We start from the raw sequence: 16472 nt of genomic DNA, 5'->3' as shown, positions 1-16472 counted from the left end.
GTACATTCTAACTCCAATAGATTTTAAATCATCGTCTAAATTGTCTTGATACCTAAGTCTTGGTTTTCTTCTGGTTTATTGTCCCATCAATCCTTCTTCCTCTTCTGTTAAAAACCTTTCCGACTGTTGCACCTACCTCTTGCCTGATGAAATGCTCTGCTCTATCCATGTAAGGTATGCTACCTTAATGAATTTTATGTCAGGTTCTATACAACCCAAAGTTGTAATGTTTGTGCTACAAACCTTGTTCTTTGTAGTAGTATATTTTAGGTGTATTTGTAGGTTTACTTTGTGGTATATTTTAGGTTTGCGTTAATTTTTGAAATTGTATTTTTCACTTGTATGTTTTAATTTTTCAAGGGTTTTAACAAATTTTGGACTACTTTTTAATATATTTTAAATTTGTTTATTTTGAACTTTTTGCAATTAATTGTAACATACGGGTTTTATGTTTTTAAACATTTTTATTTAACAATTTTATAACACAAAGTTTGTATAAATATAAATCATATAATTATAAAATAAACTGAGGATAAACATTTTTATTTAAATATTTTATAACAACATTTGCAGCGATAACACTTCTTTATATTCTCTAAGGTTTTCAAAACTTTTGAGCCAGGTTGTAATATATTTTTATTTTGTTAGTGTTGTGTCATTTTTGTAATTAATTGTAACATACATGATTTATGTTTTTGTTTTTAACAATATATAAACATTTTTAATTTAATATGTTATAATACAGTATGCAGCAATATAATATCTTCGTATTATCTAAACAGTTTAAAAAATTTTTGAGCCACTGAGTAATATGTTTTAGATTGTTTGTTTTGAGAGCTTTTTGTAATTAATTGAAATATTAACATTTATATCACTAAACTATACTAGATTATAAAACTTTATCATATATATTATAAGATGATGAAATATCACTAAATTGTAAAATTATATTACTAAACTATATTTGATTATAAAACTATATCACTATTTATCATTGTGAAATAAATAAATTATGAAAATATTAATAAGTTTTTGTTTCACTACACAAAGTTTGCAGCAATAACACTTCTTATTCTCTGTGCTTCCAACACCCAACCATTGTTTTGATTTGCCTCCTTTGGAATCATTTCTATGAGAACTACGCTGTACTTCATCTTTTTCACCATTTTGGCACAAAGTGTTCCACTATCCCTGCAGCTGCAGCTATTTCTGTTAATACTTTACTAAATGTACTTTGTTCCATTGAAAATAACAGGTTGTTACCAGTACATTTTTGGTAACTTTCATTTCCTACAAAATTAAGTAGGGAGAGAACCTTTAATTCTATTGCAATTTAGTTAGAGTTGGTTATCTATTTCAAATGGGTTACTGGTGTCCCGTAACTGAAGTTGCTCTACATTTACATAATTTCTTTCTGCCACATCATTCAATTCATTGAGTAATAACAAATTTACAAAATCCATTTTTTCAAAAACAAACAAGAAGCCAAAAGTTAGCTTAATTTGAATTATCTGACAGATCTTTATCAGTTTTTATGAAATATTTTATTAACCATTTACATATTTACATTATGATACTCGGCAAAACAGTTTTTTTTTCATTGCAGCATAAGAAAACTCCACATGCAACACATTTAGAGTGAGGACGTGATTGTATTGCGTTAGATGCACATTGTTCACATCTTCTTCTCTCTTTCACGAACGTTATCCAGTAACTTCCTCTGTTTCCCAATCTTACATCAGCATTGACACTATAATTGTATCTCCTTCTCTTGGAAGATGGTACACTAGGAGATTGTCTGTTTTCATTACTAATCCGTTTTTTATTGTTTATTTTTAATGTGCTAGTATTTTCGTTCATTAGACCCTGGGCAACTGATCGTCTAAAATCAAGGAGCGTCATCGTATCTTCTTCAGCTTCCGAATATATGATATAAGAATTGACAAAGGCAATGTCCAAGAGCCCAAAGAATAATCGATGCCACCACTTTTTAGAACGCCGATCTACACAGTAGGTACCTCTCAGTTGATCGGCATGATCTACAGCACCCATATATTTATTATAATCCGCAACTGCAACTGGACAAACAATTTGGGTTTTAGTTCCATCCTTCTCTTTTCTTCCAACAAATGTGGTTTGTGATCCATGAAAGTTTGATGCAAAATGGACACATTTGTTGTCTTTCCATTTGAAAAAACTAATATCTGTATTAGAAATTCTGACCAAAACCAAAAACAGTTTTATGACATTTCACTGCTTCCAACCGAAACTAATAAACTACACAGAACTTAAAAATATGTTACTCTAGGGAACCGCAGGGGCTGACAGCGCAGTTAAACGGCCGAGTTATTTATAATGCCTTTGAATGATGCCGGTACTTAAAAGTACCGTTGGTACACAAAGGGTTAATATTCTTCGGTAGGTCTACATCTCGAATGCTTCAAGTCGATCGCTCACCTCTTTCTTTAAGGTCTACGCCTCCACCCCATACAGCAGCACCGAAAACACATATGAACGTAATATTCTTATTTTGAGTTGCAAACTAAGGTCTCTACTGCATAATACTTTTCTCATCTTATTAAATGTTGCTCTAGCTTGTCCAATTTTCATTTTGATGGATTTTCACTTATAGTTTAAATTTGCATGTACTTTTGGCGTAAATTACAAAAATGCCTTTTGTTATAGTGTATTTTTATGTATGAGAGAGTAATAAAACAATAAATTATGTATGCAAATCCCTAAACTGTTGATACGGGTGACTCAATGAAAAACAGATATTTGTCAACAAGTTTACAAAAGTATATAGGAAAACAATTTTAAATTGAGTATGACCACCAGGTATAAAGGTTGGAGCAGAATAGAATACAATAGTTGTGAGGTTTACTAATCCCTAAATAAGGTTGCCAGTGTCGGAGTGATGGAGGTTAACAGGTACTAATGAATTTGCAAGAAATGTAAGATATTTATTTTATTGGTTATATATAACCAATAAAAGTTTAATAAGTACCTACCTATTTGCAAAATAAAGTTTAATTCTTTAGATAAAATAAAACGTTTTATTTTATCTATTTGCAAAATAAAGTTTAATTCTTTGCCTATTTGCAAAATAAAGTTTAATTCTTTAGATAAAATAAAACGTTTTATTTTATCTGAAATGAGTGCATTCCACGAAGTAAGGATTTCAACAATCAAACATTTAATTCTTTAATTCCAGGAATCTACGACAGTAATTGACTAGATAATTACCTTCTAAACTTATTCCACAGAAAATGTGATAGTGGGTTTTTCCATTTTGTATATAGGAAGGTCCAAGTGGCGTATTCAAAATTCTTAACAGTTCACTAAAAGTAGGTACTTCAGTTGCAAGGTGCAGTTTATTGTGTATACTAGTGTTATGGAACATTTGGAAGTGCCGTGTAAACGCCGAAAAATTGGTCCTCTAACAGTTAATGAAAAAACATTAATATTTAATTGTTTTAAATCATTTACAGACAAACGTTTATGTGAAAGTGTTGATGAGACCGTTGAGTTAGTTAGCAGTACACTTGGTGTTGGGAAATCTACGATTTACAGAGTTATTAAAGAAGAGAAATGTGGTAGTTTTCAAATGCCACGTAATGCTCCAGGGAAACCAAAATTTCAAATAGAATATCATTTTAAAGAAGGACTTCGACGGAAAGTGCATGAATTCTTCTTTAGACAAGAATTTCCAACATTGGATAAAGTTCTTGTCTCAGTTCGAGATGATAAGGATTACCCAGAAATGAGTCGAAGTACGTTATGGAAACTTTTAAAAGAAATAGGCTTCCGCTGGAAAAAGAATCCCAGAAAGTCTATTTTATTAGAAAGAAGCGATATTGTCATATGGAGAAGACATTTTCTAAGAACCATAAAGGAAATGAGAAACCAAAAAAGAAAAATATTTTATCTTGATGAAACATGGATCAACGAGGGTCATACACCAAATAAATTTTGGCAGGATGAAACTGTTACAAGTCAAAGGCACGCTTTTGTAAATAACTTATCTATTGGTTTAAACCCACCATCAGGAAAGGGAAGCAGGCTGATAATAGTACACATTGGCAGTTCAGACGGTTTTGTTGAAGGTGGTTTATTAACTTTTGAATCAACTCGTACCGGTGACTACCATGAAGACATGAACGCTGATGTCTTTCAAGAATGGTTCGAACAAATGATAGATCTTCTTCCTAAGAACTGTGTAATAGTAATGGATAATGCAAGTTATCACTCCAGACTTATAGAAGGACTGCCCACAACAAGTGGTTAAAAAAAGACTTGCAGAATTGGCTGAGTTCAAAAAATATTACGTACCATCCCGGATCTATAAGAAAGGAACTTTATTCGTTGTGTGCCCTTCATAAAGAAAAATTTAAAAAATACGAAATTGATGAAATTGCCAAAAATCGTGGAATGACAGTACTTAGATCCCCACCATATCATTGTGAATTAAACCCGATTGAACTGGTATGGGCACAGATAAAGAGTGAAGTTTCAAGAAAAAATACCACTTTTAAAATTCATGATGTTAAACAGTTGTTTTTGGAGGCCGTAAATAATGTAAAACCTGAAAACTGAGAAAAGGCAGTAAATCACACTATTAAAGAAGAGGAAAAAATGTGGAAGCTGGATAATATTACTGATAAAATGATCGAGCCAGTTATTATAAATCTTGGTTCTGAAAGTTCATCTTCTGAATCTGATTTGGATTTGTAACAAGTAGCTGTAAGTTTTATATTAATATTTTTATTCATCTATTTAACATACCTTAGACGGTTTTAAAAACTCTTTTTCTCTTTTGTAATTTTTAAAAATTAAAAAAAATGTGAATTTTTTAAAACCCTTTTTAATGTAGGCCAGTCAGTTCTAATATATAATATAGTGTGTGATAAAAGAGGTCACTTTTGTTTACATACACATAACACTTTATAACACTGAAATAATTCATTTATTTTTTACAATTATTCAAAGTAATTTTTCAATTAATCTTGAGCACGCCCATGGAGTGGTCGGAGCTACCAGTTAAAATTATGCTAATTACTCTCTCGTTCATAAAAATAAACTATAATACATTTTTGGATAATTTAACAATGTAAATAGTTTAAACTTTTTGGCAATAAAACAGACTTCAAAATAATTTTAGAAATATTTTTATTAAAATCATAGAAATGAATCATTTAACATTAAATTATTATTATAAAAAGCATCAAATTGAGATTAATTCATTTTTCCCTACGTCTCATCGCGAATTTTATTGATTGTGTCATTGTATAAATTGCACGGTGAAACATAAATCTCCTCAACCGTTAATTTGACAGATGTCAAATATCAATGAGTTCTCCAAGAATACAGCAGCAATAATAATAACAGCCCTTTCCGCTTTCAGGCTCTATTGAAGAGATTTTGGGGTTCAATCCTTCAACTCGGAGAATATTAATAATATGCCACAGCTGCTATTTATTGTCAGTATTATATTAAGCTCGGAATAATGGCAAGTCGACAAAACTTAAGATTAATTAAAAGGACCCACAAAGAAAAACTTTCCAAAGCATTAGGCCCTCTTAAATTTTTACGCGAACAAAAATTCCCTTAGTAATATTAATTAAAAACACTTTTGTCAACATATAAGTGCGTCGTTTCCTTAGACAAAGGGCCTTTAGATATCAAAGCAAGGGCCATTTATTATTTTGGTATGCGGAGACTGACCTTAAGAGTCGAATTGAAACATAGCCCATATTGTACAAAGAATTTTACCATTTTTTTAACATTTCTGAGAATGCTTGGTTAATTTAGTAAACTAAAGAAAAATAAGAAATACAAAAATGTTGGAAAAGCTAAATTAGAAAGACATACAGTTCTTAATAGTTGTTACATATAAACAAACCAGCTATAAATTAAAAAAAAGGACTAACTTCTTCCCTAATTATTGTAGGATAATTTTTGAAGTGAAAACCTTTTATATTGGGTTTGTATTACTTTTTTCTCTTTAGTAAAATGCTGAAGCGAGGGTCACAGAACTAGTCATCATATATTTACTTTAATCAGGTTTAAATTAAGGTAAAAGCTTTAGGTAAAAGAAAAGTTAACAGAAATAAACGGGAATACAAAACACCATGGTACGACGAAAGGGTAAAAGCACTAGCAAATAAAAAGAAACAAGCTTTCCTAATATACAAAGGAGTGAAGACACCGGAGGCACGAGAAGACTACGTGAGAATTAGGAATAGAGTAAACCAAGAAATAGATAACATCAAAAAAGAACACTGGGAGAAATTTACCAAAGATATGGAATACGACCTCTATGGATCCCAGAAAAAGGTGTGTAAGATGATAAGGAGACAAAAAACAGAAATGAATGAGTTTGTACGCATATATAACATTACCGAGGAACAATGGACTGAGCATTTCACGAAATTATATGGAGAAGGAGAAGAAGAGAACAGAGAAATAATCATTAACGAAACTCACGATAGAGTACTAATATCAGAAGAAGAGTTACAAGAAAGAATAAAAAAATTAAAAAACAGAAAAGCACCTGGTCCTGATAAGATAAACAATGAACTGCTAAAATATGGAGGAACAACACTACACAAATGGCTCCTAAAATTATTCGTCGATATAATAAATACCGGAGTAGTACCAGCGGAATGGAAGGAAAGTGTCCTGCTACCGATACTTAAAAAGGGAGACTCGAGAAATCCTGAAAATTATAGAGGCATTAGTCTGATGAATAGTACATTAAAATTGTTAACGGCAGTCATAAAAAATAAATTCGAGGAAAAAGCGAACATGACAGATAAACAACAAGGCTTCCGAAAAAACCGCAGCACAATAGACGCAATTTTTATTATCAGACAAATAATAGAAAAGTCTATTGAATATGGAAAACCAGCATACATGTGCTTTGTAGATTTAAAAAGTTCTTTTGACAGGGTGAAGCGAAATGACATCTTAAATTTATTACAAGCTGAACAAATAGACCATCAGATAATAAGGATAATTAATGAAATTAACAAGAACAACAAGACCAAAGTTATAATGCCAACAGGGGAAACAGAAGGCATAGAACTAAAAGGAGGAATCCGCCAAGGAGACTCGCTCAGCCCATTGTTATTCAATATGGTGATGAATCAAATAATTCACGAAGTAAGAAAACGACACGGATACCACATGGGAGCGCATAAAATCACGATACTATACTATGCCGATGATGCAGTACTAATTGCTGATAACGAAGATAACCTACAAAGGCAGCTCCACACCTTCAATATCACAGCAAACAAACTTAATATGAGAATATCAGTAGAAAAAACTAAATATATAGTGATCAGTAAAGAGCCGCGTAGATGCAAACTAGAAATAGACGGCAAAATTGTAGAACAAGTAATGAAATTCAATTACCTAGGAGTAGAGATCACTAGTGACTCGGATATAAGAACAGAGACCACAAGGCAAGCATTAAAAGCGGAGAGAGTAAGTGGTTGCCTCCGAGAAACCATATGGAGAAACAAATATCTGACCATGGTAGGCAAAATCAAAGTATACAAGACAACACTAAGACCAATCCTAACATATGCAGCGGAGACAAGGACCGACACAAGAAAGACGAAACAACAAAGCGGGCATATCATTAAGAGACAGACAAACCAACAGAAGTATACGAGAACAATACAAAATTCAAAATATTAACAGGTGGATAAAAACAAGAAAAAAAAAACTGGAACGAACATTGAAACCGAATGTGACCAGATAGATAAGCGATCATCTGTAAAAACAACAAGCCGTATAGCAGAAGACCCGTTGGAAGGCCGCCAAAAAGGTGGAAAGATAATGTACAGTCAACAACGACTGAAACAGAATAAGAGGCAGACAAACAGGAGTAATCCTAGTCGCGCGAAGAAGAAGAAAAAGAAGAAGGTTTAAATTAAAAACTACACGAAAAATAACTAACAAAATACAGACATTAAATAAGAAGTAAAGAATTAAAAGTATATCTGTCAATAAAAGATGGTAAAACCAACAGAAAAATAAAACATCTATGCAAAAATTCGATTCCTAACGATTCTCGAACGTCAAAATTTAAAAGTCATCATAAATCTCATCTAATTAATAATAATATAAAATCGTCTGTTTAATAACGCCCGATTTCATAATCAATTTAAAGTCACAAAGTCTCTATCAGGGACAAGTCAGGACTGTTAGAAACCCATTGCAGAAGTGGTATGCCATGGTCTTCAATCCATTTTAAACTCTTTTTTGAGACATGACAACCTGCGCCATCCTATTGGAAGACAAAATCTTCCGCTGATGTTAAACGGTGTTCCATAATCGGTAAAAGAGATTCTTCTAAAATATTTAAATATTTAACCGTGTCGTGTTGTCGTGTTTACAATCCCATCTTCTTCTTCTTCATGTACCATGTCCTTTCAGAACGTTGGTTACCATCATAGCTATCTTAATTTTATTCACTGCTACCCTAAATAGAGTGCTTGTATTAACACCATACCAATCTCGCAAGTTCTTCAACCATGAGGTTCTTCTTCATCCTGGACTGCATTTGCCTGCTATTTTTCCTTGCATGATATTTTGTAGCAACGTATGTTTGGGACCTCTTATTACATGTCCGAAATACTCCAGCTTTCTCTGCTTGATGCTTTTTATGATCTCAGTAGTCTTGTTGAGACATTCTAATATTGTGGAGTTTCGAATCTTCTCCACCCAGGAAACTTTTAAAATTCTTCTACCTATAGCACCACATTTCGAAGGCGATTTAGATCGATTTTATTCACAGTCCAGGACTCGACACCCTAAAGTAAGACCAATAACACGTAGTAGCGAAGTAGGCGGATCCTCAATGCCAATTTTAGGTCTCTGTTACATAACACCTTGGACATCCTTCTAAAAGCCGTTCTAGCTTGCTCTATCCTAGATCTAATTTTGCCGTGACTTTCGGCGTTACAATTTAATTGCTGTCCAAGGTAAACGATTTTATCAACTTGCTCAAGTTTGGTATTATTTACATATATAGACGGTTTTATATGCTATTTACTTATTACGATTATTTTGGTTTTCCGTATGTCCAGATCCAGACCTGTCTCCCTACAACTCTCAACGACACTATCAAGTAGTGTTTGCAGATCTTCTTGACTAGCTGCTAGGAGTACTGCATCGTCCGCATATTGCAAATTATTGATGACTTCACCGTTCACAAGTATTCCTTATTGTTTTTCAGAAAGTGCTTTTCTGAAAATTCTTTTGGAGTAAACGTTGAAAAGCAGGGGTGACAAGAGGCATCCCTGCCGTACTCCTCTTTTAATATTAAGAGCCTGTGATTCCAGACCATCTACTAAAACTGATGTTGTTTGATTCCAATATAAATTTGCAATTATTCGAACATCTCTGCCGTCCAAGCCAATGTCTTTAAGAGCTTCGATCAATATAGAGTGCTTAAAACGATCAAATGACTTTTGGAAGTCAATAAAACAACAGTATATGTCTACAGATATATCTCGACATCTTTGAGCAAGTACGTTCATTCCAAACAGTACCTGTCTCGTTCCAAACCAGCTATGTAAACCAAACTGTGTGTCATCCAGGTATTCCTCGCATTTATTGTAGATAAGACCATGTATTACCTTCAGAAAAATTTTCAATAAGTGGTTTACCAAACTGTTGGTTCTATAGTCAGCACAGGTTTTTGATGTTGTCTTCTTAGGTAGAGCTATAAACAGGGAATTAGACCAACCATTAGGTAGTTGTCCGCTGGTATAAATGGTATTGAAAAACAAAGTTATAGCCTCTAAAACATTGCTATCATTTATAAGCTTGTATATTTCAGTTGGAATTTCATCAAGACCAGTCGCTCTGCCATTTTTTGATGATTGTGTGGCTTTTATAACCTCAGAGCGTGTTACTCAGAGAACAGTCAGAGCGTGTTATTAGGGGTCCGTCGCAGTTAGTAATATCGGGAGGTGAATTACTCCTATCGTCTTCGAATAGGTTCTTGACGTAATTTTTCCATTCTTTAAGTTTGTCCTCTACTTCAAATATTACTTTACCATGTTCATCCTGTAGCAATGCAGCTTGTTTCTTATTGAAGATACCAGTCGCTTTTTTCACTTTTTTATACATGTTAAACGTGTCGTATCTGTTTTCAAGTTCTTCAATGTCATGACACTGTTTGGCTTGATGTTGACTCTTTGCTTCTCGTATTTTACGTCGAATTTCTTTTTGTATGCTGTTAAAAAGTGTTTCGTTGTTTTTCGCTAGTCGCCGTTGTTCCATCAAATCCAATATGTCATCTGTGATTCTAAAAGCCTACTTTTTTATCTTTGACCTGCCTTATAAATTTCTCACACAGATTTCTTTTACTGTTGTTACGATTTTATTTAAGCCCTAATCGATATTTTCACCAATATTTTCCCAAATTAAATATTCATTCAGTTGTCTTTGAACTGATTCCTTAACTTTCTCGTCTTGTAATTGAGCTGTTTCAATATTTTTGCGAGACTTCTTTTCGATCACCTTTTTTAATTTTAATTGGGTTACAGCTATTATGGTATTGTGATCAGACCCAATGTCATCACCTGGATAAGTTTTAACTGATTTGATGCAGTTTCTAAATCGATTTTTTATTAGAATGAAGTCGATTTGGTTCCTAATAATTTTGTCCTCTGATTCTGCATTTGACTTCCAGGTGTAGAGTCTTCTCGGTTGTAGTTTAAAGTGAGTATTCGATATAATGAAATCATGTTCTTGACAGAACTGGACAAGTCGATCTCCACATTCGTCTTTTCCCAAGACATAATCCACAACACAATGTTCTTTGCCGACTTTAGCGTTAAAATCTCCGAGGACTATGGTATTTTCTGCTGCTTTGACAAGATCTAGAGCATCAGTAAGATCTTTGTAAAATGCTTCTAATTTATCTTCATCACTGGATGATGTTGGGGCATAGACCTGAATTACATTGGTAATGAACGGCTTAGAACTAAATTTCACTAGCATTACTCTGTCAGATATGGGGATATAAGTTAATACTGATTGAGCTAAGTGTTTTGATACTACGATTGCAACTCCATTATAGTGATTGCATTTCACTTATTCCGAGGATGCTGATTTGCATTCTTTTCATTTCTTTTATGGCATTATATATTTTACCTGACTCAAACATGCTTCTGACGTTCCATGTGGCTATTTTGCAAGGATTTCGCATATTAACGACCTGAGAGGCCCTGCAGTCTCGAGATTGTCCTCTCTTGCAGGATCTTGGGTTCCGAGATCATAAATTATTTACAGCCATGATAGTTAAAACTAGGAGTGCCAAAAGGCCTTTAATGCAGTAGTTCTCCTTTGCTTTCTGTATCCTTATGCCGTTGACTAATTTATAGTTTTATAGTTCTTCCGCCTTCGGAATCAATTTCTCAATTCCAGGACAAAAGAGTGCCCTACCACTTCTCAACTCATCCGCCCCAAGCCGTTGGTCAGTAAGTGGGGGATTGCTTATACCGGCAATCACTCGGACGCCAGAGCCTCGTTTGTTGTAAAGCAGGATGCACCGGATGATCAGAATAAAGATCATCACACGGGCTGGTGAGGTTGACATCCCATCGATAAAATGTAACTTTAGACGACATGCTGTCCCAGATCATGACAGATGCAGGAAATTTGACTTTTCTCTTCAGACAATCGGAATAGATTTTTCCTGTGAAGTGAGTCAAATCTTTATACTCTTTTGACCATCTTAGTCTATTTTTCTTTTGTTATAATGTTAAAAGTGGCTTTTCTTAGCCTAAAATAAAATGAAATTTATTAAAAACATGTCGTACTAACTTTTTCAACTATAAAACTTACTTTGTAAGTGCAAAATCCTAATTTGTGGGTTCCTCGGCGACATGTTGATCTGAGAAACGTGTCTTCCAATAACGTCAGACCATAAAAGGCTTAACTCCATATAATTTGCTCGTCGATTTTTCACTATAATACGTCTTAATGCCCTTCGATCTTCTTCGGTTATTTTACTTTTTCGTACATTTCTAGGTTTTGTGACGACCGAAACAGTAGTTTTGTATATTCGGACTATGAATGTAGAATGTAGAAAATGGAGCGGCCAATAGAGCCTGATACACTGCGACCTTTGCAGATCTATTGTGTTTTCCCCTTATTTTAAAGCACTTCTCGTTGCCACGATGAAGATTATGTCCCGGCACCCAGGCAAGTGTCAACCTGTTTTGACTTCCCACCTGAGAGAGGACATCCAAACAGTTCCATACCAGCCATGAATCGACCTGTACCGAACTGAGAGCCTTTAGAGCCGCTTGACTATCCGAATAGATAACGATGGAGTCGTTATCTACATTTCGGCCGATTAGTTCCATAGCGCACCTGTGTATAGCAGCTAATTCGGCTTGAAATACGGTCGCGTATGTTCCTAGACATACCCGGACTTCCGTCCTTGGTTTTATGCCATATATTCCAGCCTCCGTACCTGTTTCCGTTTTGGAGCCGTCCGTATACCATATTGAGTTTGCTGTTAGCGGCGGACCAGTTTCCCAGTCCTCTCTTTTTGGTATTGTAATTTGAAAATTTTTGTTAAAACTATACCTCGTAACCATTCGGTCTACAGGCATTCCTAGAACGGGGTCTGCCTTTATGTCCTGGTATAGCCTTAAGTTATCAGCTCCCTGCATCATACTTATTGGAGCTTGGCCTTGGATCAACCGATGTACTGTTGATCTGGCTTCACTCTGTATGTATATATGCAGAGGTGGTAGGTTTAGCAGAACTTCTAGCGCGTCCGTTGGGGCTGTTCTCATGGCTCCTGTAACACTCAAGCATGCAAGCCTTTGTGTACTACTGAGCAATCAAATCGCCCCGGACTGTTGCGTTTTGTTCCACCACGCCACTGAACCATAAGTTATCATGGGCCTTATAACCCTTGTGTATAACCAGAGGTTCATTTTAGGATTTAACCCCCAATTCTTACCACACATTCGTCTACATGTGTTCAGGGCCATAGTGGCCTTCTGTGTGACTTTCTGAATGTGTGCATTCCATGTCAGCCTCTGGTCGAATATTACACCTAAGTACTTGGCCTGACTTGTGAATGGGATTTCTACTCCCTTGAGCACTAGTGGCTGTAAGCCTTGCAGTGCTCTTTTTATGGTGAAGGGAACAACAGATGTTTTTTTAGGGTTAACCTTTAGGCCTTCTTCCTCACACCAGCTGTCCACCATCCTCAGAGCGACTTGAAGTCTCTCCGAAATTATTTTGGTAAAGCGTCCTCGGACTACAATTACCAAATCGTCCGCATAACCCAGACAGTAAAAACCCTCCCTGGACAGTGTATTAAGTAGGTCGTCCATAAGCGTAGCCCACAGTAATGGGGATAAAACTCCTCCTTGTGGGCAGCCGCTTCCTGCCTTCGCTTCAATAGTGGCTTCACCTAACGAGGACACAATGATCCTGTTTGTTAAGGTCGCCTTTGTCCACTCGCATATGAAGGCAGGAACTCCTCTTCTTTTAAGCGCGTCCGTTACAGACTCGAAGGAGACGTTATTAAACGCTCCCTCCACGTCCAGAAACGTCGCCACCGCTATCTCCTTGTCATCTAGCGACTTTGAGAGCAGTCTGTTAAGATCATCCAGCGCCAAGTCAGTTGACGTTCCTGGCTGGTATGCATATTGGCGATCGCTAAGTGGATTCTCCATCAGCACGTCGTCCCTAATATACCTGTCTATCAATCTTTCCAGCGTTTTTGCTAGGAAAGAGGACAGACTATATTCTGACTATATTTCTTACACTATACCGTGACAATTGCAACATATTCGAAAATTGGATTTTCCAGAATTAAAAAATATTGAAAAAATTTTCTCATCGATAACTTTACCTCGACCCACTGTACAATCCACAAACGGCAAAAAGCTTTACAATACTACAAAATACGTTTGACATTAACTGACAATATTATTGTTTTGATGTCATTTTTCCATAGCTGCCTCTGGATTTAACGTAATTATGAAAAAATCAACGTATATTGACATAAGTAAATGCATAGTCAGGGTTTAGTGAAATTTTTTATTGTTGAAAATAAATAAAAAACCATATTAATTAATATGGAAGTTTATAAAAACATGCAGAGTAGAATCTGTTTATGGTAATCGACCTTAACTGCCAATTCCATAGGTGGGTTAACTGATAGGGGAAGGGGCTCGTAGTTGTAAGTTCATCTTCTTGACTTATATTATTGCAGAAAAAGTTGTTTAAGATTAACAATTTAAATAACTTTCACACTAATCAATAAATTACTCTGAAATTTTGACTGGAAAGACCCAACTTTCCAACCAATATCGAGGTTATAGGTTTATTTTTCACAATAACTATCAACATTTATTAAAAATTAAGAATTTTTAGGTTTTTTTACAGTTTTCTGTGCAAGAAACTAGTAAATCAACATTTATAAATCGCCATTTTAAAGCTTTAAACGGGTTTTATCAGATAGTTATCTCAAATTTTGTTTGAAACTGGTAGACAAAGGTACTTAAAATGATGCATTTTTGACCTCTAATTGTTAATTTAAAAAATCCACCCAATGCACTTTGAAAAAAATAGAATTATTACATATTGAGGTTCATAAAACTTAAAAAAAACTCCCCTTTCAATTTAAAAACGCCTTGTTTAAAGTAATTTTAATTTAAACATAAAAAAATTCATATTAAATACTAGTTCTAAACCAAAAACTATTTATGTGGACTCTTCTTTTTGTTCAAATTCAGAAAACAATGTTTCGTATTCCAACAGTTTGACTAACAGACGTATAAGTTAAACACGGAGCGAACATTGTATATATGTGTTAAATGAAATGTGAACATGCAAATAGGACTTACAGGGATCGACAGCGTAGGACGTTTCCAAATAAATTAACAGAAGTTTCACTAAAACGCTGTTAAGCATCTGCATACTCAATCGCTCAATGAGGAATTATCCTCATAAGAGAAATCCTGAGGAGGATCCGTTTCCTGTAACAAAATTGAACATATAAGATACGGTATTACTGTTATTATAGAGAAAATGGTACAAATTAAAAAAAAAAAGAAAATTTGTGTTCTTATTTTTTTATTCTTAAATGAAGTTATTTTATTAAAATGAAAGAAGTCGATATATAATTTGACAAAACATTGTTAAATAAAAAATAGAGACAAATTTTAAATTTTTACTGGGTAATAAAATATATTAAAATAGATAAGTATGTGGATAAGTATTTTGATATTAAAGTACATTTCTTATTAAAATAATACAATTATTTCGTTCACTGCGTTTTAAAGGTGTCTATAGTAGAAACCACAGTTAGAATGCAGTGCAGGTAATAGCGGCTTCCCACGATCGGCGATTCTACAGATCATCTCGCACAGCCGATGAGCACGGACGGCAACGCACTGCAGACAGAGCTCTTCCTACGGTCCGTGACAGTCTGTGTAGATCAATGACAGTACTGTTTGATTTAACTTTATTTCAATAAATTTAACTCTTTTTAAGTCTTTAATCGAAATGGTACTATTCTTTAATTGATTTTTTATTCGGTTCCATGCATCGTATATATCGTTCCGGTTCTTATGCTCTGGCGCCGTAGAATTCCATAAACTTGGTACGTTTTAATACAAATTTAAAAAATTAAAAATATCTTTGTTTGTCCATTTCATTTTTTAGCAAAAAACTGCGAAACAACTTTGACAACACTACAGACAACTACTTGTGTCAGCAAATAAACAACTTCTGACTTGCACTTGTCTGTTCAAACACTGACGGGCTCGGAACGTGTCGTACGGGCATGTACCGCACCTTTGATGTTACCGACTCTCGATGGATAGGACGCACCAGCACAGGCGTGTCTGTGCTACCCCGGACATAATATCAACAAAAATAGCGAAACACATAAAAAAGAAGGGAATAACACTAGCTTTCAAAACAAATAACAACCTAGGCAAATATATTAAAAACAACAATAGCCAAAATAAAAAATACTTACACAGTGGTGTGTACAAACTTAAATGTGGCGACTGCCCAAAAACTTACATCGGCCAAACTGGTAGAAATTTTAATAAATGAATAGGAGAACATAATAGGGGTTTCAATAATAGAAAACGAGATTCTACTTACGCACTTCACCTTCTAGATGATAATCATCCTTTTAATGATGAATTTCAAATTCTTCACATTCAAAATAAAGGCCTTAAGGCCTTAATAAACCGGCTGTAGTGATAAGATTTTATAATAAATTTTGTGGAAGTTTTGAAAACAAAGTTTTCAGTGTTTTATTGTTATATTATGTTTTTTTTTAATTCGTGTAAAAATGCCAACATGGCGAATAAAAAAATTATCTTCCTATCATTTATTTTGGAAACCCCATTAGTCATAATTTTACCAAAATCGTTTTTTCACTAAAATGGACTTTCAAC

General features: G+C 34.4%; 1 protein-coding gene across 4 annotated transcripts in view; it reads right to left on the bottom strand.

Annotated features, from left to right (window-relative positions):
- Ddr (discoidin domain-containing receptor 2) overlaps window positions 1-16472 on the bottom strand; it is a 789300-nt gene that overhangs the window by 288955 nt on the left and 483873 nt on the right. For all 4 annotated transcript variants that reach the window (XM_072542711.1, XM_072542712.1, XM_072542713.1 and 1 more), the window contains exon 4: window positions 14904-15035. In XM_072542711.1, the coding sequence (XP_072398812.1) occupies window positions 14904-14976 (73 nt within the window). In that variant the 5' untranslated portion in view covers window positions 14977-15035. The remainder of the gene's footprint in view (window positions 1-14903; window positions 15036-16472) is intronic.

Source organism: Diabrotica undecimpunctata, chromosome 9 (genome assembly GCF_040954645.1).
Source record: "Diabrotica undecimpunctata isolate CICGRU chromosome 9, icDiaUnde3, whole genome shotgun sequence".
NCBI lineage: Eukaryota > Metazoa > Arthropoda > Insecta > Coleoptera > Chrysomelidae > Diabrotica > Diabrotica undecimpunctata.
This window is presented reverse-complemented; position numbering and strand designations above follow the sequence as displayed.